Source organism: Sceloporus occidentalis, unplaced genomic scaffold (assembly GCF_023333645.1).
Source record: "Sceloporus occidentalis isolate IW3139 unplaced genomic scaffold, rSceOcc1.0.p SCAF_28, whole genome shotgun sequence".
NCBI lineage: Eukaryota > Metazoa > Chordata > Lepidosauria > Squamata > Phrynosomatidae > Sceloporus > Sceloporus occidentalis.
Genome location: NW_028317008.1, coordinates 7,427,613 through 7,454,576, shown reverse-complemented (window position 1 = coordinate 7,454,576; position 26,964 = coordinate 7,427,613). Strand labels below are relative to the sequence as shown.

The 26,964-nt window shown below is 40.7% G+C and overlaps 1 protein-coding gene and 1 non-coding gene across 2 annotated transcripts; both read right to left on the bottom strand.

Annotated features, from left to right (window-relative positions):
* Positions 1–17,574: 17,574 nt before the first annotated feature.
* Positions 17,575–22,715, bottom strand: LOC149299765 (solute carrier family 25 member 3-like). Its single transcript, XM_089486177.1, has 8 exons — positions 22,683–22,715; positions 21,828–21,983; positions 20,668–20,792; positions 19,571–19,750; positions 19,233–19,414; positions 18,410–18,582; positions 17,890–18,000; positions 17,575–17,787 (listed from the first exon to the last, which is right to left on the bottom strand). The coding sequence occupies exons 2-8, from the start codon at positions 21,973–21,975 to the stop codon at positions 17,627–17,629; spliced, it is 1,080 nt and encodes a 359-aa protein (XP_089342303.1). The 5' UTR covers positions 21,976–21,983; positions 22,683–22,715; the 3' UTR covers positions 17,575–17,626.
* On the bottom strand, positions 18,956–19,202 carry LOC149299766 (small nucleolar RNA SNORA53). Its single transcript, XR_016272361.1, has one exon. It is a non-coding gene; the product is annotated as a small nucleolar RNA SNORA53 (small nucleolar RNA).
* Positions 22,716–26,964: the final 4,249 nt, after the last annotated feature.

Here is a 26,964-nt window from a genome sequence, read left to right as displayed (position 1 = left end):
TGTTGTTTATGTGCTATTGCACTTGTTGGTTTTCAGTGCATTTTTATTTGTTAGTGAATCTAGAAAAAATACACTTTTGTAATTTTTCTGCCATACAGTGCTGCTATATCCCCCCATGTTCAAATTCTGGTTTCAGAAGAGATATTGAGCCTTTTTCATTGAAGGAGACTTCCCTCTGTTTGTGTATGTTATATATTATTCCTGGGGATTGGAGGAGTGGTTACAGACTGACATCCATTATGGAGAGTATTTTTCACTTTTTGGTTGTTTATTTTAACAGAATGATGAAATAGTGTGAGGCTATTAGAGGTTGATGATCAATCATTGCCCCTTTTACCATACTGCAAGTCAATTCAATCGTGTAGCGCAGAAAGTTTACTGGGGTGGATTGAAGAAGCTTTTGCATGCTGTACATTAGCTCATTATTAATATGCACGGACTGCATCAGACATTTTTAAATTTAAACACTTTGGTTTGTGGACAATACAAAAAAAAGCATACTTTAGCCCCTAACCCACTTCAAATATCTCTCAAAAGTGAGATAGCTTGCTATTACTGACGTGCACCAGGATATGACATTGTATCCCGGTGCTCAGCACCAGTGACATAGGTAGGTGGTACCCTGGTGCCACACACGAGGGGGGTGCCACAATTGTCCACCAGGTCAGTCCAAAATTGTTTACAAAAGGCCGGTTCATAAAGACAATAAATGAGAAGATAAAGAGAACAAAGAGAGATAAAAAAAGGGAAGCGATAATAAGAGGGAGGAGACATAATGAGATGGGGAGAAATTATGAAGAAGCGGAGAGAAAGAGTGTGTGTTTGTGTATTGAATGTGTTAGAGCAAGCAAGTGTGTGCACATAACCCGGGATGCCTATATGCACGGACAAATATGTATATATATATATATATGTAACACTTTTTACTTTGGGCCTGACATCCATCATAGTGTGTACACCCTGGCTGGCGCCTACAGGAGATCCTGGCCTCTGCATAGTGGAGAGTTAGGGGTTAATATGACCGTTTGGCAGTGCCTCCACCTAGTAATTACTCTAGGGAGTTAGAGTGTAGTGTACTAGGACACATATATATATATAACTCAAACACAAAGAATGTAAAGTTGTCAAACAGATGAACTCATGTATTAGTTTAGATCAGGAACCAACAGCATTTCAATAATATCAACAGGTATACAGCAAACAAAATATAGCTGAATCAAGCCCAGTCCAAATCACCTGCCTCCCCAAATAATTAGGAACCCAACCTTGTATAGTTATCAGTCCCCTGGGGTAACGTTGGTGCACATAGATGTTGGGGCCCTTGATGGAGGTAATACTTCCCTTGAAATGGGTAGTGATGGCCTCAATGCCTGTAACTAATCCTGAGTACCTTCCTCTGATATCTGGATCTGGTGCAGTCTGGCAGCTTTAGCTTCTGTAGGCCTTCTGCTGTATACTGGATTCAGTAATCCAACTGGAACCACATGGCAAGCTCACTGCAGCACATCTGCCTTCAGACACCTAGCAGCCTGACACAGGAGTCAATCAGCTAATCATAGCAGACTTGTGGGATTCTCAGCAACAGGGAAGGTACAGAGATCTCTTGGGGTGCTTTTTCTGTAGAGACCAAGTCCCCCTTACTTTTTCCCCAGCTCAGCCACCTCCCATCTCTCTCTCTCTACTCCCCCAGGCCGTCTGGGGGAAGGACCTCACTTCCTATTGGCCCCAAGTCATGCCCAGTGCTCCAGTGATCACTCTCTGCCCAGGAAGTCTGTATCTATGGTAACTGGAGGTATATAGATACCAGGGTTACATTCTCCCCCCAGTCAAATTCTTGCCTTCCACTGGCAAGAAAAGGTAGGCAAAGTTTAACAGTAACATATAAATACACTTGAATAATTAACTAGATACATATACAGCATATATTTATCTGTAAATAAAGGAACTATAATTAAATTGGAGCATCACCAGAACCAAACACATCTGCAATGGCATACAACATATTAACCACTTTAGATTGTACATTATTAGAATATTCATAACTTGGTCAAGTCATCAAGTCATAAGTTAGTAACCTAGGAGGATGCCTTAACCTTTGCCCCCTCTTCAACTCTCTCTGCGCAAATCCACAATTATCTTCTGTCTTTGTTCTAGACTCTCTATCGAGAAGGTTTTCAGCAGCTTGAGGATCTGGCTCTCCCACAGGTCTGGAAATTTCTCTCCCAGAGGCTGGAACAAAATTAGGACTTTCAGGATTTAATTGGGAAAGCACTGGAGACAAAGAACTAGGTTGTTCTTCAGAATTTTCTTGGGGTACAGTCCACCAATCTCTATCAGAAGTAAGCTCTGGTTCTCCTTGACTACTGTCTGTTAATTGAGGAGGGTCTGACTGCCCAGGTTCTACATCCTCAATCTGGTTGTAATCATTCTGTTGCCTTTCTGTTTCAACTTGACAGAGAGGCAGGAGATGGTTCCGATGCCAAACTTTTACTCTGCCATCAGCCCCTCTGATCTTGTAAACTGGAATATTTGGCAACTTAGTCACAACTTCAAATGGACTCTCTCTCCATCTATCAGCCAACTTGTGCTTGCCAGGCACTCCTAGATTGCGAAGAAGAACCTTGTCTCCAGGTAGTAGCTCCCGGTAGCGAACTTTGGCATCATAGCGTCTCTTATTGTTCTGATTTAATTTAGCAGCAGCCTCTTCAGCCAACTTATATGCTCTTTGCAAACTATCATTTAGGTTATTCACATATTGGAAATGGGAGGTATTGATCATACCATCTGATGATACACCAAAAGCAATGTCCAAAGGTAGCCTTGCCTCCCTTCCAAACATTAGAAAATATGGAGAATATCCAGTAGCTTCATGTCGGGTGCAGTTGTATGCATGCACCATAGCCTCCACGTGACGACTCCAGCTTCTCTTCTCTGGGTCTTTTAAAGTACCCAACATGTTTAAGAGAGTCCTGTTAAATCTCTCAGGAAGAGCATCTCCTTCGGGATGATAAGGAGTGGTTCGTGTTTTCTCAATCTTTAAAACCTTGAGTAATTCTTGAATCAATCGACTTTCAAAGTCTCTCCCTTGGTCAGTATGTAAACGATTTGGTAAGCCATAATGTATGAAGTATTTCTGCCAAAGAACTTTGGCTACAGTTATAGCCCTTTGGTCTTTAGTTGGAAAAGCCTGAGCATATCGGGTGTAATGATCTGTAATCACAAGTATGTTTCCTACTCCTGAAGTATCTGGTTCAATACTTAGGAAGTCTATACACACTAAATCTAAAGGCCCTGAACTCTTCAGGTGTCCCATGGGAGCTGCTCTAGTAGGTAGAGTTTTTCTCTGAATACATCTTAGGCACTTTCGACAGTGTTGTTCAACTTCTTCTCGCATACGAGGCCAATAAAACCGATCCTGCACCAGACCGTAGGTCTTATCTACTCCTAGATGCCCGTGATCATCATGGAGTGATCTCAGTACCATATAGCGAAATTTACGTGGTAATACCAACTGCTTCCTTCCAGGATGATCATGATACTGCACAACTCTATATAGCAAGTTTTCTTCTATTCTGAGTTTGCTCCATTCTCTTCTATATAATTCTCTAGGGCCTGCAGGCAATTGTTTTAGCATGTTAGCATTAGTTTCTTGTACAGCTTTTAATACCAGTCCCACCTCTGGGTCCCTTTCTTGAGCCTCTCTCTTCTCTTCTGGTCCTATTATGGACCATCTTTTTAAAGCCACAGTCATGGGCTGATACAAAGCAGCAGGAAGAACCTTAGGATGGCATCCCAGGGAATCAACCACTCTCAGTTCAGAGAAATTAACTCTGTCCTCTACTATCGTAGTAGTTTTACACATGGCCCTGATTCCAGGACCTGGGATCTCTTCCCATTCCTCATCTTCTGGAGTAGAGGGTAGTCCAGGCCGACGTGAAAGTGCATCTGCTCCAATGTTTTTGGGGCCTGGCTTATACTTCAGTGTGAATTGGTAGTTGGATAGAGCTGCCAGCCATCGATGTCCTGTAGCATCCAGTTTTGCAGTAGTCATTATATAAGTAAGGGGATTGTTATCAGTTCTCACCTCAAAAGTGACTCCGTATAGGTAATCATGTAACTTATCCACAATGGCCCACTTAAGCGCCAGAAATTCAAGTTTATGCACAGGGTAATTGCGCTCACTATCCATCAAGCTCCTGCTGATATAAGCTACAGGTCTTAACCCTCCGTTATCAGGCTGATGAAGAACGGCTCCCAATCCTTCAAAACTGGCATCTACATGTAGAATATATGGTTTTTCTGGATCTGCATAAGCTAAAACTGGTGCTTCGGTTAGCCTCTTCTTTAAAGTATTAAAAGCCTCTTCACAACCAGGTGTCCACTTCTCACCAAAAGGAATTTTAGGGTGTGCCATTCTTTTCTCTACGTTCCCTGTTGAAGTCTTTAATAAATCATGCAGTTCTCGGGCAATTCGAGAGTATCCTTCAACAAATCTTCGATAGTACCCACAGAAACCCAAGAAAGAACGAAGTTCTACCACATTATTTGGCCTTGGCCAGTTGACAACGGCTTCCACTTTGGCTGGATCTGTGGCCACCCCCTCAGCAGATACAATGTGACCCACATAGGTAACAGATGTCCTTGCAAATTTGCACTTATCAAGAGATAATTTTAAACCTTCTTTCTGTAGTCTATCCAGTACTTTCACCAATCTGGCCTCGTGTTCTTCAGGAGTCTTTCCAAACACAATGAGGTCATCCAGATACACTAAGCACTCTTTAGGATTCATGCCCCCAATAGTCTTCTCCATAAGGCGTTGAAAGGTGGCAGGTGCCCCTGAGATACCTTGCGGCATTCTTGTAAACTGATAAAAACCTAAAGGACAGATGAAAGCGGTCTTCTCTTGATCATCAGCACTCATGGGTACTTGGTAATAGCCAGACCTCAAATCTAAAACACTGAACCACTTGTTTCCTGAAAGAGCATTCAGAAGGTCTTCAATTCTAGGCACGGTATATTGGTCTGGGATAGTTCTTTTATTCAGAGTTCGGTAATCCACACACAACCTGACAGATCCATTCTTCTTCCGCACAACTACTATAGGTGAAGCATATGGGCTACAGGATTCAGTGATTATTCCAGCAGTCTCCATCTCTTGTAGAACATTTCTGACATCCTCTACATCTCGTGGAGCAATTCTTCTTGATCGCTCTCTAAAAGGAGTGTAGTCATTCAATCGCATTTTATGCTGAGCACTCTTTGCACACCCTACATCCATCTCACCTTGGGAAAATACTGTTTCCCTTAGGAGTAATTTAGACTTAAGGCTCTCTTTCCATTTGGGTGGTAAAGATGAATCTCCTAAATCAAAACTCAAAGCAGCAGGAGTAGGTTGCACTGACATTGCACTCACGTGGTTATATGGAGTCACTTCCTTAATAGCATAGATTAAAGCCAGTTGTTGATTAGGCATGATTTCTACTGGATGAGGTGAGAAATTTCTGATTGTTACTGGGAATCTCTTAGGATAGCCGCAACCCCAATCTTGTACCTCAGGCACCACTGTCCACCCTACAGCAGCATCTTCTCTAGGAGTTGACTCCAAAGAGAAATAGCGATCACCTTCATCTCTCTCTGGATAGCCAGCTATAGCGTGCAGAACTTTAACATGTCCAGCAGGTATAATTACAGTTCTTCTGCTCTTGTTGTAGCAATATCCATGTTTACCTTCAGCAGTCAGTTTACTACACTCTCCTTTTAGTACAGGATATAGATCTAACCGTGTTAAATCTTCTTTTTTTAGAAAGGCTCTGAACAAATCCTGCACTACCTCTGCGTTAGTACCAAGAATTAAAGGAGCACTTGGACGATCACCTGGTTCAGGACATATTAAGGCTTCCACCTCCATGGGACATGCTGCTCCTGTATTGAGCGGAGGAATCACTATTTTGACCTTTATGACCCCATGCACAGGGTATGCTTGTAAACTCAAGCCCCATAAGGTTATTTTGTCTTTTGTTTGCATTGGCAAGTGTCTCAGGTGACGATTGTAAAATGATCTGTAGATAATGGTTACTTGAGATCCAGTATCTATTAAGGCTGACGCAAAGATCCCATTGACTAGTACCGGTATTATAGCTTTTGGGCCTATCCTGGTAGTTAAAGAATGACTATATGCTCGTTTTGTAGGTCTTTTCCTTCTTGCCTTTGATTTGCAGGTATAATCCTGCACACTTCTAGTGATGGCAACCTGATTCACTTGTTTGGATTGTGAATTACCAGGACACTGACGAATTGTATGTCCTTCTACACCACACCCATAACAGCGAATGGGACGGGGTCTCGTAGGAGATGGGGCTACTGCCATATTTTTAGATTGGTCTGAAGATGAATGAGTATTTTTGTCTTCTAAAATACCTTTCTGAACAGTCATTTCAGATAGCTTCTGGTGTAAAGCATTCAAATCTTCAACTATTTTAGGATTCAGGTTGTGGGTGGTTTTATCTACCACTTTCACAGTTTCATCGCACATTTGACTCTCTATTTGTTTTACCATGTCAGTAATCTCTGAAAATGTAAGATATTTCTCTTCACTTAGGGTAGCCCTGAGAGACAGTATCACTGGGTCTAACTTAAGCGCCCCTCTTAGTACCTGCCTCTGCCTATATTGGTTAACCTCACTGATGGCAATTACTTTTTTGTCCACTAACTTAGCTAACATCAACTCCAGTCGAGTGATAAAAGTAGACAACTTTTCTTTCTCTTTTTGCTTCATGGCAAAGTAACGTGCAGACATGTCTACTGGATCTACCACTGAGGCATAAGCATCACTCAGTATTTTAATTAAGTATGCAGCTGTTGGATTATCACATTGGGCCCTATGTAATTTAACAAGATCTGATGCTGGTGGTCTTAGGCATTCTATCAGCCTTTGTCTTTTGCTAGCCTCATCACAGGTCCATTCTTCCATGACTTGTAAAGTGTTATCTTGCCACACATCAAACCCTTCCTCTCCTGTAGGAACAGGGAGAGTTCCTGAGAAAATCTTTAACCTGCGATAACTATGAGTATGGGAAGATTTCACAATATCATCAGATAGTTGTTTTATGAGGAGAGACAAATTTACCTCAGAGTCTGATACCTTGGTCACCTCACCAACCGTTGTATTTAGGGAATTGGGCTCAAGCTTAGCAGCAAACTGGGGCATCATATCACTCACTGTTGTGGTTTTAATCCTCTTTGGATACACTAAAGGACATCCAGTGGGATGAGCTCCTGGGAGGTGTATTACTGCTGGGCAATCCTCCTGTTTTAAGCGGGCACCCCCAGTAACTAGTGCAGCCCCTTTATTTTCCATGGTATCTACTATAGTGTCCACTATCTGAGCATATTCCAGTCCAGGAATCTGTCTAAGAGTAGCTATTAATTGCTTTGATTTTATTCCTTTATTTTTAGGAATTTCACACACAGCTACAGCTTCCCATGGGGGAATTTCCAAGTCCAAGGCCCAGTCATATACTTTTGAGGATGATGGCCAGGAAGGGGTGTTGGGGGTCCCAAAATTAACCCTAATCATCTCAGCAGTGCCTCCATCTGTAACACTTTTTACTTTGGGCCTGACATCCATCATAGTGTGTACACCCTGGCTGGCGCCTACAGGAGATCCTGGCCTCTGCATAGTGGAGAGTTAGGGGTTAATATGACCGTTTGGCAGTGCCTCCACCTAGTAATTACTCTAGGGAGTTAGAGTGTAGTGTACTAGGACACATATATATATATAACTCAAACACAAAGAATGTAAAGTTGTCAAACAGATGAACTCATGTATTAGTTTAGATCAGGAACCAACAGCATTTCAATAATATCAACAGGTATACAGCAAACAAAATATAGCTGAATCAAGCCCAGTCCAAATCACCTGCCTCCCCAAATAATTAGGAACCCAACCTTGTATAGTTATCAGTCCCCTGGGGTAACGTTGGTGCACATAGATGTTGGGGCCCTTGATGGAGGTAATACTTCCCTTGAAATGGGTAGTGATGGCCTCAATGCCTGTAACTAATCCTGAGTACCTTCCTCTGATATCTGGATCTGGTGCAGTCTGGCAGCTTTAGCTTCTGTAGGCCTTCTGCTGTATACTGGATTCAGTAATCCAACTGGAACCACATGGCAAGCTCACTGCAGCACATCTGCCTTCAGACACCTAGCAGCCTGACACAGGAGTCAATCAGCTAATCATAGCAGACTTGTGGGATTCTCAGCAACAGGGAAGGTACAGAGATCTCTTGGGATGCTTTTTCTGTAGAGACCAAGTCCCCCTTACTTTTTCCCCAGCTCAGCCACCTCCCATCTCTCTCTCTCTACTCCCCCAGGCCGTCTGGGGGAAGGACCTCACTTCCTATTGGCCCCAAGTCATGCCCAGTGCTCCAGTGATCACTCTCTGCCCAGGAAGTCTGTATCTATGGTAACTGGAGGTATATAGATACCAGGGTTACATATATATATATATATATATATATATATATATATATATACATATATATGTCCAGTGGGCATAGCAACCACTCCCAAACTAGACACCATTACTATTAAATCTGCTATGGCCTCTAGCCCCGGATCTTTGGAGGCCTAGCAACATCCTTGTATTTGACTGTGCTAGCAGACATTGTGACTGTGTTTTAGGGTTTATTAAGATACTTGCCCATTTACACTACCAGCAAAACATCTAAACAACACAATACAATTATAAGATGAATTAATGAATATTGTTGACAAAATTATGCATTTGACTGTGAAATTCCTCGGTAGGGTTATATATTTTTTATCATTTTTACCGGCAAGTACAACGAATTTGGAAATGTCTGTGAAAAGCAGTGATTCCAGTTTTTGTGGATTCAGCGGAGCTGGTTGCAGGAGTATAGAAAAAAGGTAGTCAGATGACCCCCCAGTATACAGTCCTAAGTATGCAGAACCCTTCTTGAGTCAGAAGTTGAACTATTAGAAGCAGCAGTAGCAAAGATCCTCGCTCTAGTAGTACTAAGATCTTGTCTTGATTTTAGTTACTACCAAGGACTCACAGCGTCATGGATTTAGATTATAAACCAGACTTGGAGGAGTCAAGTGTGTGAGGTTCTAGTGCGTCATTCCCTTCCTTACTCTGAGGGATGAATTATTTTAAATTTTAATTTGCGTTGTTAAAAAACAATAATATTGTTTTAGGTAAATAATCCACCCACAGAAACTATTATCATGACATGCTTTGTGTTTTTGGAATTCATATAAAACAGTAACGAGAGGTGGTGTAGGGATGTTAATACTCTAGTACCAAACCTTTGGGTGGCTGATATTTATTATTTATGTGTGATGGTGTGAATGCATTATTATCCATTTATACTGAAGAAACTGTCCCAGAAGGTTGATAACAATTAAAAAAACAATAGTTAACTTTTATTTCTCTAACATAAACCAGATGAACTTCCTGAACAGATTTTCTAAGTAAACAGAGCGTGTTTATAGAATGAATTCTGTTGGTTGGAAAGTTTAATCTTTCCCTAGGCACTTCCTAAAATTGTTCCTATGAATAAAATACAATCAAAGAACTTCCTAAAACAAAAGAAACAGCCTTTCGCTTCAATCAAGAGTAACAATTACAATCTGAATGAGATTATGATTACCCTTTGCTTTTCACTTCACCTGACATCATACTCCTGAAAGAGGTTTAATGCAAGTAAGCAGGTGGTAGAAGTCTGTAGTTGGGGCTTTGGGACATGTACCTTCTGTTAACACAATGATAACCTTCAGTGGACATCAGTGTACAAGCCACGTAACAGTTGCATAGCACACTGGCCACTCTTCACCACACTGATACAGCCTCACATTAATTTATCACACTTATTTGACACTTAAAGACATGTCTTCAATGGAATGGAAATCCAGGTATTACTTCAACGCTTGTATAGGCATTATGCAAAGCAAGCCACAGAAAAGTTTAAATCCTTTAAGGGCTTGACTTTGCCCCAAACATTAAATAATTATATTTTACAAAGTTCTGTGCATATAATGTATGTTTCCAGCAGCTAATGTCCATCTATTTAGAACATAAAGTTTCTTTTATTTTTATTTTTTTTACTTTTCATCTGAGCTGCCGTGGCCTCTAAAATAACTTTCTAGTGAAACTCTCAAACATCAGACTGTCTGTTGAACATATGACCATCTTGTTTCTTGCTGTGTACAGCTCTCTAGAGCCACTTGCTGGTTTTATGAGGTATAGCTAGAGAAATTTAGAACTTGACCATCTAGTCTGCCTTTTTTCTTGATTTAAACACTAAAACCTTTTAGACCGATTAGGTCTTTGGTATCACCTTAGATTCCGGATAGCCATGCATGTTTACATTCTCTTACTAGGTTAACCTAGCAAAAAACATTGGACAAATAGTAGAATCTACTTAGTAGCCTTTTTAGATGAGTAAAAGATTTTTCAAATAAAAGTGAGAAAAGGTGCTTTTTTATTCATTTTTTTATAGGAAATGAGATGATATGATCAAAAAAAGGTATCTGAAGAAAGCCCTTCTTGCCCTGAAAAAACAATATACAACTTGTGTTTACAGCTAAACATGAGCACCGTAAAAGTGTTAAAAGTAAAAAAAAAACACCCTTGTCCTTTAGGGGTAAAACGCAGTCCTTGATGGTTTAAATTGGTCAGGTGGGGAGGTCTCCCTTGTAACTGGCCCATTGAGCAGCAGCACAATTGTCAGCCTGATCAGTGGATCTGTCCCCAGTTATGTGAAAGAGTGGCTGTAACCCTAGGCCTAGTCCAGAGTACACGGCATATAACTGTAAGGAGGTGGTGTGATTTACACAGATGTATTCAATACATTTAATACAATTAGATCTAATCTAATACATTAGAGTTGTTTTTTTTAATTGTATTATCAAAATTGAATAACGAAACACTGAGGTTTGTCTCGTTCCATATTTATATACAAAGAAACAGCTAATCTAACAGTATTTTAGGATAGGTTATTCCAAGGTTGTGTAGCTCTGTAACTATGGGCAGTCAAGGCAGAATTTAAAGTATTCTGTGTGGAAGAAACTGAGATTATAGCCTGTGTGGATACATGGTGAGCACATTGCTATAAGTATAGTAATAGCTATGCGAACATATAGTTATGCTTAAAGAAAAAAGTGTTACAGCAACTTTTCAATATCTTGGTCATGTGAACAAAACTCCTCTTTAAATTTTATGGTTTTACATATCAGGGCATAATAGCAATCAAATGTGCCTTAGCAGGTCTAAATATTATAAAAAAAATAGGTAAATACAACCTCAGATGAACAACAACACATGTTACACCGTGTCATGATTTATTCAACAAAAATAAAGCCAAAATGGAGAAGCCATGTGTGAAAAAAGTACACCTTATGATTCAATAGCTTGTAAAATCACCTTTAGCGGCAATAACTTAAAGTAATCATTTTCTGTATGTCTCTCACATTGTTGTGGAGGACTTTTGGCCCACACTTCTTTACAATGTTGCTTCAGTTCAATTTCAGACAAGCTTTGGCTGTCAGACAGATGGCCTCACATTTGACATTTGACTTTGGTATACAGAAGAGTTCATGGTTGACTCAATGACTGCAATGTTCCCATGTCCTGTGGCTGCAAAACAAGCCAAAATCATCAGCCCTCCACCACCACTTACTTGACAGTTGGTTTGAGGTGTTTGTGCTGGTATGCTGTATTTGGTTTTTCGCCAAATGTGACACTGTGCATTATGGCCAAACATCTCCAATTTGGTCTTTTTTGCAATTTTGGAAATGGCCTTATAATCCTTCCCAGATTGATGGACAGCAACAATTGCTTGTCTAACATCATTGCTGATGTCTTTCCTCTTGGCATCGTGTTAACACACACCTGAAAGCTCCAAACTGGCTTTTAAACAAAAAAGGGAAAAGAAAAAATGTCGGTGCGCTAAGCTAGTCTCAGGCTCAAATAATACAAATGTATAATATAAGGCCTACCAAACAGTGTGAGCATGCTGCAAATACAGTGTGTTGGCTGTACAATGTATACAAAAAACAAAATACTGTCTGCGCTTCTCACCCTAATAAAGTTGGCAACGAATATATAAACATAATATAAATGAGAGGTTTTGGTTATATGAATTGGCCAAAGGATAATTAAGCTCACCCGCCACATCAAGGCACACTCTCAATAGGGTGAGATCCTACTCTCACCTCCTACATAGTGGGCACACAAAGCAGTTTATACTGCTACCAAAACCTTATTAATGTGTTGGGGGAGGTGCAATTAAACCTCCTCCCATTTAACCCCTGGGCAGCAAGCTGCAACCAGACTGATGAGGAGCCAACAACCTCAATTATGGGCAAACAGGGAAAAGAAAAAATGTCGGTGCGCTAAGCTAGTCTCAGGCTCAAATAATACAAATGTATAATATAAGGCCTACCAAACGTGGCGGGTGAGCTTAATTATGCTTTGGCCAATTCATATAACCAAAACCTCATTTATATTATGTTTATATATTCGTTGCCAACTTTATTAGGAAGAGAAGCGCAGACAGCTTTTACACAGGGTGTCACACTTGCTCATGATCAATTAATCAAGGGCAGTACTTAATTCCTATAGAAGCAGTAAGGGCGTACTTAGTTTTTTCACACATGGCTTCTTCATTTTTGCTGAATATATCATGACACGATGCAATATGTCATGTGTTGTTGTTCATCTAATTTTAGCTATTTTTTAGACCTGCTAAGGAACATGTAATTGTTATGTCCTGATATGTAAACCCATAGAATTCAAAGAGGGAGTACTTTCTTTCTCACAAGACTATAATATGTGTGTATATATATATATATATATATATATATATATATCTTTAGTGCTATATATTGTAGCTCCTATCTTGGTGTTGCATAACAATTTACGTTACTGCCTTGCCCCAGTGTTTGTAGGTAATTGCTTTTGCCAGGGCCTTATTGAAGCACTCGCCTCAGCTATCAGTCGGTCTGCAATGCAGTAGTCACTGTGGGACTACAACAATAAAATTATAGACTTGCACATTTCAAGTTCTGTATTTTATATTTCAATTTAATAATGGAGATCATTATCCCCTTAAGAAACAGGGATTTTCTTGGGTCATTGACCAGAGCGATTTATCCATTTTTGATGTGGTTTAAATGTAATTTTCATAAAATGCATACTTGCTGGGTGTCCTTGTGGGCACTGGATACACAATACTAGCTACTCTACACCCTGTATTAGATAACACGATGCTAAAGGCAGGATGCGGATTGCATTTGATACATGTTTTTATATTACTACAAGTTACCAGTATTTACTATGTGTTACATACAGTATGCCATAAGTATTGTTAAATTGCAGAAAAAGTCTAACATGAGCGACAAAGATCATGTACGTGAATGTTTTATTGACCCGCATTTCTGCTTCTACATACTAGCTAATGTATTTGGAGTGCTGCTTCGAGAATTTAGGAGAGTCTTTCCCCTCAAAGGAAAATGGCTTAAGTATACCGTGCTTTTTGTAAATTTTGTAGAATTTACTCTGTAACTTTAGCTTTTGCTTGAAACCTGCGTTTAAATCATACAAGCAAGGTCTATACCTAAGCTTATAGAGCATGTCATACGAGGGATCATTTTTTAGCAGACGCTGACCATTATCATTGAAGTAGTTTAAATCTCTGTCATTGTGGCTGAAAAAAATCAGCAAGAGTGAAGAAGATAAAAAAAAAACCTGATCCCCAGCAAGTCAGTGGGGTTCCATTTCTGCTGCCTTGCATTATATGAGGTAGGGTCAGCTGCCACATTGGGCATACAGATTATTTTGAATAGCCTCAAATAATTGATTGGTGATTAACAGCTGCACAAAATTACATGGGTATGTTCAGCTGCATGAAATTACCCCCAATACCTTCTTACAATCTTTTACATTCTTGTTGCAGTTAGTTACATCTGTTGTGACCTTGTTACCTTACATCTTCATTACCAATGTAACCCTGTGCGTGTTAGCCTTTCACAGGCTTCATCACAATATTAAGCCTTCCATTTTCTTATCAAAGAAGCATTTTCTTATTATTTGAGCTACGTGGATTTAAACAATTTACCCCTAGATGAAACCCAAATAGATTAGTTTCCCACAAGCAGTACAAAGTACTGATCATAAAAATAGGGGAAATAGTTTAACAAAAATTGAGCACCACAAAATAAAACACTAATCAGTTTATTACTGTGCTGAAGAAGGGATGGGAAAAGTTTTAATAAACTGTATTTCTGCAACACTGGAATGCTGCGTAACTGTCACCAACTGGGTCCTGAAACGCTTCCTCAGATGCAAGGCAGAGTCATAGACAAAGAAAAAGCACAGAATGCGGCACCCACGTAATGTATTGACTTGGCGGGTCACACAGAGAAGTGATTTTTTGGGGGTTGGATTTGGTCTTTAGTTAATCTTTAAACATGAAGTGCTGCAACTTCTTTACAATGAATAAAAGTACAAATTAAGATTAGTACTTTATGCACCTGTCTCACTTAATGCTCATGCAGACTTCAACTATACTCTGAAACCCGTCATTTGTATAGTGAGAAGCACTTTGTTTCTCAGATTATGACAATGGCTGATTTTATTTTTTGTACCCTTTGTGACAATGGGCGTTATAACATTTCTGTGCTGCTCTTGTTTAGCTGTAATTTTCTTCTTTCCCGTTTACTGAACCCACACAAGCTATTTTTTTTTTCCAGGACAAGGGCTTTGTTTAGGTGACATTGTTTTGATTGTATCATATTTACTATTTAAAAAAAAAAAGTATAAAATATGGTCAAAATTTTAGAAAAAAAATTACTTTCTAACTTTTAGTTGAAAAATCATTTAGTCATCTATAAAAGGTAATGGGAAAAAAACCTGCTAAATAGATTCTACTATTCGTCTGTTTTTTTTTGCTTTTTTTCTACACATTATGAGGCAATAAGTACAGGTAGCGTTTTGCTATTTCAAAAGCATTTTTTCCAAATCTGGTAATTCTTCCCCCATGTGCCATTTCGGGTATCTTTGAAGCCGGATAATGCAATTTACCCCATCAAATCAATATTTTGGAAAACTAGACACCCCAGGGCAGTAGCGTACCTAGCGGGGGGGCAGTCCGCACCGGGTGCCGCTCATCAGGGGGGTGCCAACTTGCCGGCACCCCTCCAGAGACTGACAGCAATGTCTGCCGCTGGAGGAGCAGGCTCGCAAGGGAGCGGTATCGGAGGTCTTTAGCAGATCCCTGGCTCCCTTGAGTGATTTTAAGCCGGGTTCAACCCTTGAACCCGGCTTAAAACCACTGAAGGGAGCCGGAGGTCTTGCGATCCGCGCGGCAACAGCTGCTGTGCGCTGGGATTTGTTGTCAGATCCCGGCGCACAACACTGAAGCCGCACCCACTGCCGTCCGTGCCCTCTGACCCGGAAGAAGACAGAAGAACTAAAGAAGAGGAGCGAAGAGGAGGAAAAGAAGCTGTAAGGAGAAAAGAGGAAAGGTAGGAAAGCATTCAGTGAGTGAGAGTTGATTGGTATATGTGTGGATTGGTATGTGTGGATTGGTGTATGTGTGGATTGGGATATGTGTGGATTGGTATGCGTGTGGATTGGTGTGTGTGCGGATTGGTAAGTGTGTGAGAGTGATGGGTGTTATGCTGTACCATTTCCAATGTATTTTTCATTATATAATTATGCTCTAGTACATCATAACTCCCATCACTCTATACTGTTCCATACAGTGGCAGAGCTGGGAGACAGAGGCCTTGCACCCCCACCGCAGGACTCCTGAAAGGTAAGTGAACTTCAAAGTGGGATAGGGTAGATAGTTAGGAGGGGATAGATAGGGAGAAGGGAGTGAGACGGGGGGATAGGGAGAAGGGAGTGAGAAGGGGTAGGTAGGACAAAAGGGAGTGAGAAGGGATAGATAGGGCAATCATACTCCTATCATGCCAAGTCTGCGAGTACATCCTGGAATCTGGGTATGCCTGGGCATGATAGAAATGTGATTGCTGTTAATTATATATATGTAAATATTGTTATTTAATTGTTTTGTCCTATTTTGGTGTTACTTAGTTGAAATAAAAGTGTTAGATTTTTTTTTTATGGTGTGGGGGGGCCATATTCAGTTTCGGCCAGGTAAATGCTGCATTTTCGGTTTCAGTCCAGAATTCGTTTCGGTGCATCCCTACTACTAATGAAGTGGTAGGCCTACACCACATCAATGTTTGGCTTAGTATATAGTGACAGGAGTTATGCTGCACTATTGTCAATGTCTGGCTCAATGTATAGCGATAGGTATCATGCTGTACCACCGTCAATATGTGCCTCAGTATATATAGTGATAGGTGTTATGTTGTACCACCGTCATTGTCTGCCTCAGTATATAGTGGTAGGTGTTATGCTGTACCACCGTCAATGTCTGCCTCAGTATATAATGATAACAGTAAGTGTTACGCTGTACCACCTTCAGTGTCTGCGCCGGTATATAACGGTAGAAGCTATGCAGTTTTAAAGTGTGGGGGGGTGCCACATACTCTAGGTACGCCCCTGCCCAAGGGTATTTCAAATGCAGGTATTTTAACTCTTTCCATTCATTAATTCTACCACCAGTCTTTGTCAAACTTTGTGGTAGGCATTTTTTTTTCTCACACACATTTTACTTCAGGTATGAATTAACAGGTTGTGGTATATGTCACCATAATAAAACACCCCAATATATGTTCAGCAACATCTCCTGAGTATGGCGATACCTCACTTGAATGATTTTGCCTGGCTGTTTGGGGGCAAAAGCCCCACATGTAGGCATGCGCATTTTTCAATGTTGAACTTTGGCAGTGATCCACTGCCTATGCCCTATTTGGTACATCTTTGAGCCCAGCCATTTAAGCGTGCCCTATAAAAAAAAAAATCATATTTTTGAAAGCTAGTGGATGTGTGGCCATCCACTAGCTTTTTTTTGCCACCATCTTGCAGTTGCAGAAATCACTCGCAGTGGCTATTGTGAACGCTCTCCGGTCACAGCGCGTCCTGGGTTGAGCGTTCGTGATCGAGGCATTTCAGCAACACTGAAAACATTGAAGTTTATCGTTGATCGCCTCCTAAATACTTTTAAGACAGGCGTCCGCCACCATACAGTTAAGGGAATTTATATGCCATCTGCATGACTAGAAAGCAGTGTTCATTAATGTGGTACAGTCCAACAAAACGCGAATGTGTGTCAACTTCATGGTGAAGTCGGAAAGTGCGTCATCATACATGTTAGGTGATCAGTTTTGAAAAGTCTGTTCCAATACTGTACCATTTTAACTTCCGTACCAAAACAGGAGATAGTGTGTAAAAAAACAATTACAGTTACATTTGTCAAAGGATAAATTACAGATACATGTTTAAGTTAAGTTATCTTCTGTTTATTGCAACAGATAGTTACGGTAAAACCAGTTTTGACTTTTGGGCTACCAAGCAGAGTGAGGGCACAACCAATAATTACATCGCAGAGAAGGTAGGGCCTACGTGGTTGAGTTTATAAAACTTTAGCTTAAAGTGTCAATGAAACCAAAATGATTTAAGTCCATGTGTTTACTGGGTCAGACCAAGCTTCTTTTTCAGGGACTCTGGCATCTCAGGGGGAGGAGGACGAGGAAGCCTGAAGTAGACCTTCACAGAGTCATAGATGAACCATTGCAGAGCAGTTAAGGTACCAATCATAATAATACGGGCTGTTAAACCCTTCCACACTCCTGAAAAAAGAAAAATATTTAAAATAAGTCAATTCAGGTCTCCAAGGAATATGTTAAACTAAATGTGCTTTAGTAAACCTGTCTTGGTTTGTAAAAATTTACCTTTGGGTCCAAGTTTCTTTAGGACTTGCAAGGCTGTGCTTCCCTTTTCTTTGTTCAACACAGACACTACTGAATCAGCAGGATGAGAAACGATGGCACAGAAAACACCAGCTGGAGGGGAAAAAAAAAAATAATCAGAATCAGATTTCAAGCTATCAAAGTACTTAAAACATCATAGCAAGAACTGAAACTATTCTCACTCAAAAAGGAATTGTAGGACAGTTGTCACTACTATACCACCTCAGCTATTGTAAACTAAAGTTCTCATGTTGCACAGGCACATGCTGTTAGGAAAAATATGACCATAGTAGTAGCAATTCATTATACATTGTGTAACTACCCCCACTCCCCTGAATAAAAATCTCCAGATGCCTATGGTCATGGAGTGATGACTAGCATTTTTGCATGTGGCAACATACTACCACAGTGGGCAACAGTTTGGACTGTTTAGGACAGAGCCACACCAGCACTAAGCAAAACTACTACACGATCTACAAGCCACCGAGAACAGTATTCTTACCAATATAACCAGCCACAAATGTAACCACCAGCTGTTCAGACTTTGAACATTCACTTCGGGGCTTGGGCACAACATGTTTGTACAGGGCTTCAACTGTGCGTTCAAAGCAAGCAAACTTCATCATGGTGTATGGGATCTGCCTCATCCAGAGAGGGACAACACCTTTGTAGAATCTGTAATAAAAGTAACAATTACAATAAAAGCCTGCTTGCCCAGTTACTGAACAGCTACTAACATCTCACCTCTGTTCACCTCAACCCTTTTGCCAAGACAATTTTTACCATCAAGAGAACACGAGGAAACATGAAAATTCTGAGAACAAGAGACATGTCTCCTACTTTAATAGTGCATGGCTTTTGCAGTGAGCACTTTTTTTTTTTAAGCTAAAACCAAAAGGTCTGGAAGAAAATACCACCACCCTCATGTAACTTTGCTGTGGAATTTGTGGTAACTTCACACTACACTCCCCCTTTACCACAGTGATGAGCATCGATATATTATGGAGACCGCAAGGGTACAATCTCCCTGTAAGGGCATAAGGTGGCAAGTGTCCGTAACCCAGCAGAGTCCTGATGGTGAAATGTGTCAAACAGCAATGCTGTAGTCACAGCCATTAGAACATTAATGCTGACATACAGGTATAATAATCTCACATGCCAATGACTCAAGCACCTTTGACTGTACAACCAGAAAAGTTGCTGGATATCACTGAGCTGGAACTACTAGAAAAAAAAAACTAGCAGAACTCAGCACAGCATAGATATCCACAAAGGTGGATCTAAGGGGGCATGTTTGTTCAAGTGATAAATCACTGTATACTTACGCCCAAAGTCCTTCTTCAGCATACATCTTAGGAGCAGCTTGTCTCAGAGTATTTGCATAACCTGGTTGTGTTTGAATGCGTACTTTTGCAGCTTCCATTGGAGCCAAAGCAATATCTGCAAAGAACTCTGCACTGGCAGATGCAGCCAGGTACAGGGATGTACGCCACAAGAAGGCATTTTCCTGTAACAGACAAGCATTGCATTAAGCTAAACACAGACCACTGCATATTGTGGAAACAGCAGATCCTGAAACATTTCTAATCAGGGAATACTAGAAATGTTTCTCTATCACACAAGTGTATGCTTTTTTCACATCAGTGAAAGTATTAAGACTTACCTCTCCTAGAATATTGCCGTACAATATTTTGAACACTTCATAGAAACCAAATTTGCAGAGGCCTTGCATTGAATATCCTATGAATGTTGGAGCCCATCCCTTTGCAAGGCCGCGAACACCATCTTCTTTAAGTGTTACAGAGAAGCCACTGAAGATACTTTTGTATTTTTTGGGATCCACCTAAAAAATGTATTTGTTGATTAAAAGTCTCAGAATTTGGTGTTAAAGAACAGATAACAGGGGTGAGGGATATTGGTAACTAGCGGTACAAAAACGCATAAGCATCAAGATGCTGGTTTTGCTAGTCAGGGAGGGACTCTATCCATGAGCTAGTGAACTACCAGAGAAGACAGAGGCAGATAAGCAAACGCAAATAACCCACATACACACACAAATACAGATGTTGAGTCGTAGGGCATGGAGTCAAGAAAGATCTAAACTTGTGTTTCTAATGAACCAAGACTACAGATGCCCTAGTTATTGGAACACCTGTACCATTCTAACATGTATAGGGGAAAGAAAAATTATAACTTCACATCTGAGACAGAATGATTTAAAGGGTCTAATCTATATAACATGCACAAGAGCATTCATATCCCCCTCCTCCAAAAGGACTAGAAAATCATATGTATGGCACTTTCTGCAAATGTCTGCATCCTGGCATAATCCTGATGGTGCGACTATGAAATTCAACAAAAGCCATCACAAGTTAAACAAAACATGCAGGTATATTAGGCTCACAAGAACGCCAAGAATCCAAGCACCTTCAACAGTACAAGCAGCCTGTTTGTCCAGTACTTATAATTTGGTTTAATAAATTCACATCAGGATCTGCAGCTCTATACACAAGATGGCTTTGATAACACTGTACAATGCTACAATGTTTGCGATTTTCAGAATTATCTACTAACATTTTTAATGTTAGTTTTAAAAGTTTTTTTAATGTATGTAAGAACCTATGTTTCTCTTAATTAGTGGCTACCCATTTCGTTTCAGGGGTACATCGCATGGCATAGTCTATCCCGAAGACATGATTTGTCAGTTATAGTTTAGTAAAGTTACAATTGCTCAGTCAAAAAAACGTGTTAAAAACCCACCTGTATGCGGCATTTCACCAAATCCAGGGGAACGACAGCAGTGTGAGTGAGACCACAGCTGAGGATGCCACCAAAACCACAAAATGCATAAAACTTTGCCGAGCCATATTCACAGCTGTAGTCACCTGTAGCATGAATAAGCCAGGACACACCATGCATTTTAAGTTAATTAGAACATGCTCTAGTCATAATATTTAGTGGTAATCACATTTGTCAAACCGGTTAGTTCACACTACAACTTCATTGTACTTGCAGACACAAACCTGAATTCTGCATTTAACCAGATCTAGTGGGACCACTGCAGTATGTGTTGTCCCACAGCTTATGATTCCACCAAAGCCACAAAGTGCAAAGAACTTTGCTGATCCGTAAGCACAGCTATGCTCCTCTGTTTAAGATTGACAAAATATTACAAGTTTAATGTTTAGAAGAAACCTTCAGCGTTAGTAACAACGTCTCAGGTTACAGGTTATGGATACTAATTTCTAACTAATTTTCTGGCGCACAATGCCTCAAATCACAATCAACGAGAATAGGAGGGGCAAAAAACAGCTTAATGGTATTTACAAGAAACCTTTGGCATTGATTGGACAGTAAGATTGTTTAGTGTAGCTTATATTACAGAAATGCAACATAGAATGAAACTGAATTTGCTCTGTTAACCTTAAAGCTTGAAGCAAAGCACTGAATACCTCAAAACTCAGGGGTGCTTTAGGAAGGTCAGACCTTACGATGCATAAAATATTCAACAGGAATCATACAAGCACCAGGTAGCATTTTTGTGTCAGGACAAGGATAGCGAATTTACTCTATAAATATTTTTATTAGGTAATTAAAGTAAGGGGTTAGTGCAAGGACAATAGATGTATGGAATTTGCTGCCAAGAGAACCGGTACTATCAAATACAATATACCTTAAAAAAGGGTCTGGCTATTTTATTAAGACTATAAATAGAACATTAACATTTCAGAGGTTCTTGATTAAGGAAGAAATCTGATCAGCTTTTGGAGTTAAGGAATTGTCCCCCTAATTGGCAAAACTCCAAGAGTGAATATGCACAATACTTATTTAATAACTCTACAGGGTTGTTCAAGGAGAGTGGCTGTTAAGGTAATTGACACATACTGCCAAAGGTGACTCAATGTCAACAATCAACATACCATCCAAAGCAGCGGCAGCAGCAAGGTGTCTTGTAGGCTGAGCCTGGGGGTTGTTACTTTTTCTTAAAACCACGGGTTCTTGCCCCAGCTGGAAATGCGGGGCATTAAATGGGTTGACCCGGGATAACTGTGCAACAGACGAATACATGTTGGTACCTGTGGATTACAAAGGGGATACAGGCCAAAAAAACCCAAAACATTAAATATGGTAATTTGAGAACAGTTACACACAATATATGCAGTCACATTCAAACCACAATAGAGACAAAGTTAAAAAATATTTTTAAAAAATACCCACTCTTACTCGGGTATTTTTAAATCTATGGCCTCAATGACTTTTTAACCTTGCATGTGCAGAATAGTTTATTAAACCAGACCCGGATTACGCAATTGATAATGGCGCCTTCCTTTAAAAATGAGACGGGTTCATCCGTTCTATTAAAAAAAAGAACGATGCGAAAAAGGGGGAAAAAAAAAAAAAAGACGATGCGAAGAGCTACAAATTCAAGCAAATCCGGCTATATATAAAGCACAAAGCACGCGGCGGCTGCTCGCCACGTAAAAGGCGCACACTGCAGCGACCCATCGTTACTGCAACGATATTAATAAAAAACATATTGCCGGCGCGAAGCATACGGCTAAGCCAAGGCGGCAATACGGACGGCGGTCGTACCCCCACTCCCCTTTAACTATACACCATACTACAGGCCCCACAATCGTATCATCATGTCTGCATTGCGGCTTTATCGTCGCTAACCTAAAACCAGCCCGCTACACCCGCACATGAAGAAAAGGCTCCAGTCCGAGCTAAGGGCCCAAAGCCTCTGTCCTTCAGTAATCCCCAACCGCACTCACCCTATAAGATGGCGCTCACTCGCCCCTTCGCCGGCTGACAGAGAACGAACGTCCTCCAGACTTAATGAATTTGTCCTTCCTTGACGTCAGAGGCACGCCTCTACAGCCGCTGCGTTGATACGATTGGCTATTGCTGTGGACGTCATCACGAGAGGAACGCTGTGATTGGAGGGAAGGGCAAGAAAGGAAATGGCCCGTCATGTGATCTACGTGGAATGTTACGTACATGACGGTCTAATCAAGCGTGTCATGCTCACTGCCGGTCTGACCCAGCTTATGCAGTCAATGTCACGCCGAAAAGACTCTTTTGTGTGACCTTTCTTTATCTTTTTTTTAAAGTTGTAAGATGTCCAAGGGCTCAGAGCTTTTTGGAATCGGACGAACCTGCAAAATGATACGCCCTTTATTTTTTTTTTTTAACTATTATTGAAGCATGAGAAATAGGAAATCCACAAACATATAAGTCATGTTACAGTTCTTCACTGTTTTTCTTGATATAAATTAAAATAAAGCATTATAAAGAAAAAAAAATACTATTTTTGGGGGTGCAAATCGCTACTAATAGTCAAATAAGAAGATAGAAATTAACGTACGACATTTTAATCGCAACATTGTTCATGTCGGTGATCTTGTAATTCCATACAGAAATCTCAATGTAGTTAACAGCTAAACAGGAGGGGATAAGATAAGGGTCCGGTAGCCTTATTATATGTTAAAGATGCCTTATAAGCAAAGAAAACGTTAAATAACCAAGGTTTCCAAGGCCTGATTAAGGTCAGTCTTTAAATCAGAAACAATAGGCCAAATGGTTATTATGTGCCATTAAATTCTATGTTTCGATATAGAAAGCATTTAAAGAGCCAATGTATCTCATAGGAAATGGAGTAAAACTCCATCAGGGGTCATAGGAAGCTTGTACACAAGTGAGATAATGAGATTCCAAACATCATTCCAACAGTTGGCCAACACCACCATAAATCAGCACCATACAGGAATCAGAGGAGGGCCTCATAAGCCTTCTTGATAACATATGCACTGGCACACATAGTCACACACACACACACATACACTAACAGACTTACACACTCCCTCTCACACATGCGCCTTCAACTTGAACATTTTTGTGTTTATGTGTAATTCTAGGGGTGTGTAGTGCAACTCCCCACAAAGCTTCCTTGTTCAAAAATAGACCACTTCATTTTGGCACTAATAACTTCTGCTGCTAATGAATCTTGATATTACTAGGCATGTGCAAGGTGTGATATCATTGAAATATTATGACAAAAAGGAACACAACTATGAAACAGCGACCAAAATGGTCTCGAGTATTCATATTTTTTTGACATTTTCTACATTGTTAAAAAAAAATAATTTTAAATGTGATCGTTTTTTTTAAAGCCCGACGTGCAGTGATTTGGTAAGAAGTGCCCAAGTGGGGCCCACCGTGGATCACCGGGCCCTCAAATCTACATCTTCTGACGCTGAACTCCCTAAAGGGATATGTGATGCTGTATCTTCCTAACCTGGCAAAAGATCTTTCTGCCCCCCCCCCCCTGAACAGAGGGACCACTGGAGTCTTTAAGGGAATACAAGAGCCCAATTCTAGCCTTAAGGCCTTTCCCTCTCTCTTTGGTACTCCCTTTACATTTAGACAGAAGACAGAGAAGTGAGATTCTAAAACCAGTCAATATTTAATGTAGCCTTCCTGGTTTTACAGAACGACCCTACTATCAAGCAAACCTGACATTTAACCAAAATTACAGTTTATGTATAGTTACTCACAAACCTATAGGGATAACAGTCACTCATGGTCTCATTAAACCAAGAATCTGCAGCAGTGTTGAATATTTCACATGAAGAGCCAACCACTATATCTGGTTAATGATGGGTAATTAATAATTAACTATACATCATGCAGGGCCAGCTTAGGCCTTCTTCCAGGAGAATCTAGTAAAGTTGACTCAAATTAGATAAGACCCGCCAAAATTGGGGTACTTTGACGTAGTGGCAGGCTAAGCAATATATGGCCATATAGAGTGACTGAATCCCCAATAATTATGCCTTAGATGTTTTTTGAACGGTATTCACTGGGTATGTGCTGATTTCTTGCTCTGTACATAATGAAGACTCAAATTGCCCAGTTCTGCTGTTGTAGCAGTATACCCCTATTCTATGTGATCTAGATTCTCTCTGCATGTGTTAAGTTATACCAGACCTGGAATTTACAGGTAATCATCCAGTCAGTTATACATGTGTCCAAAGACATAACACACATCTGTCCAACCTCCCGAGATCTATGTTAGAATGGACACTTCCAAAATGTCAATAAGCCATACAGGCATTTTAATAACATGGCCTTTACCTTGTATAAAAGTCCTAATGTGTATGCTCAGTAAAAACTAAATACAGTACACCTTAATAGCCATTCATCCAGCTATAATATGCAGTGGCGTCGGCAGGGGGGGGCCAGAGGGGGCCATGGCCCCCCCTACATCATGCTGTGCCCCCCGGTGTGCCCCCCCAATTGAATTTTTAATAGACCCGGAGGAGAGAGTGAGAGGCGCCGAGCGGTTGCTGAGGAATAAGTTCTCAGCAACCGTTCGGCGCCTCTCACTCTTCTCCGCGACCGCGAGGCCTCTTCCTGGTTCGCAGTGCCGGCATTTCAAGCCGAGCGCCGGTATATGTCGTCATATCCGGCGCCCAGCAGTGAAGCCGGCAGAACCAGGGATACAGAGACCTCGCGATCTCACCGCTGGACAAGCCCAAGGTAAGTGAACTTCAAAGGGGGGGTTAGAAAGTTAGGAGGGGGTTAGAGAGTCAGAAGAGGTAGGAAGTGAGAAGGGGTAGATAAGGATAGATTGGGAGGGAGAGGGGGTAGATAGGATAGATTGGGAGGGAGAGGGGGGTAGATGGGATAGATTGGGAGGGAGAGGGGGGTAGATGGGATAGATTGGGAGGGAGAGGGTGTAGATTGGGAGGGAGATGGGGGTGGATGGGATACATTGGGAGGGAGAGGGGATAGATAGGATAGATTGGGAGGGAGAGGGGGGTTCATAGGATAGATTGGGAGGGAGAGGGGGTACATAGGATAGATTGGGAGGCAGATGTGGTAGATAGAGAGGCAGTTGTGGTAGATAGGGAGGGAGAGGGGGTAGATAGGATAGATTGGGAGGGAGAGGTCTTTATGGGACAAAAACGGCGTACGTTCAGCTGTTTGGGGACAAAGTTGACATAATGTGTAACTTAGGTGCTGGTCAGGTTCTATGTGGGCAGTGTGGACACCAGGGTTGGCTTTGGGGTGTGTGACCAGTGATCTATGCCTGTAATTTAGGGGGTTTTATCTATACCTTTAATGCAGAGTTTATATGTAATTTCCAATTGATTTATATCTGCAAAGCTGGGTTTTGTGTCATTCTGTTCATCTGTATCGGCTATATTTCCATACATTATTAATGCTTACCTGCAAATATAGGATTTGTATGTCTTATTCAGTTGATCAATACCTGGAGTGCTGTTTCCATGTGTTGTTTATTTGATCTATACCTTCAGTGCTGAGTGTACATGTGATTTCCAGTTGATATATACCTGCAATGCTGGGTTTGTGTGTCCTGTTGGTTTATACCTCCAATGCTATGTTTCCATACATTATTTATGTATACCTGCAAATACAAGTTTTTTTTTAATCTCATTCAGTTGCATGTGCTGTTTCCATGTGTTGTTTATTTGATCTATACCTGAACTACAGGGTGTAAGTAAAAGAACGCTATGGTTTAGTGAATGAGGGGACAAAGGGACTCTGGGGATGATTACAGGGGAGAGGACCTCTCAATGTCACGGTGCAGTCAGAAGGAGGGAACACTGCACTGACTCTCACTGTCTTCCCCTGATCTGCAGTCAGTGTGGCAAATATATTGGCAGCAGGGTCTAATATTAATATATATTGGCTGCAGGGGCTAATATTAATATATATCGGAAGCTGGGACTAATGTTTATATATATCGGCAGCAGGGGCTAATATTAATATATATTGGCTGCAGGGCCTATTATCAATAAATATTGGCTGCAGGGGCTAATAATTATATATATTGGCTGCAGGGACTAATACTATATATCGGCAGTAGGGGCTAATATTAATATATGTTGGCAGCAGGGTATAATTTGTATGTATATCGGCAGCAGGGTATAATATAAGTATGTATCCGCAGCAGGGGCTAATATTAATATATATCCGCAGCAGGGGTTAATATTAATATATATCGGAAGCAGGGTGTAATATTTCTAT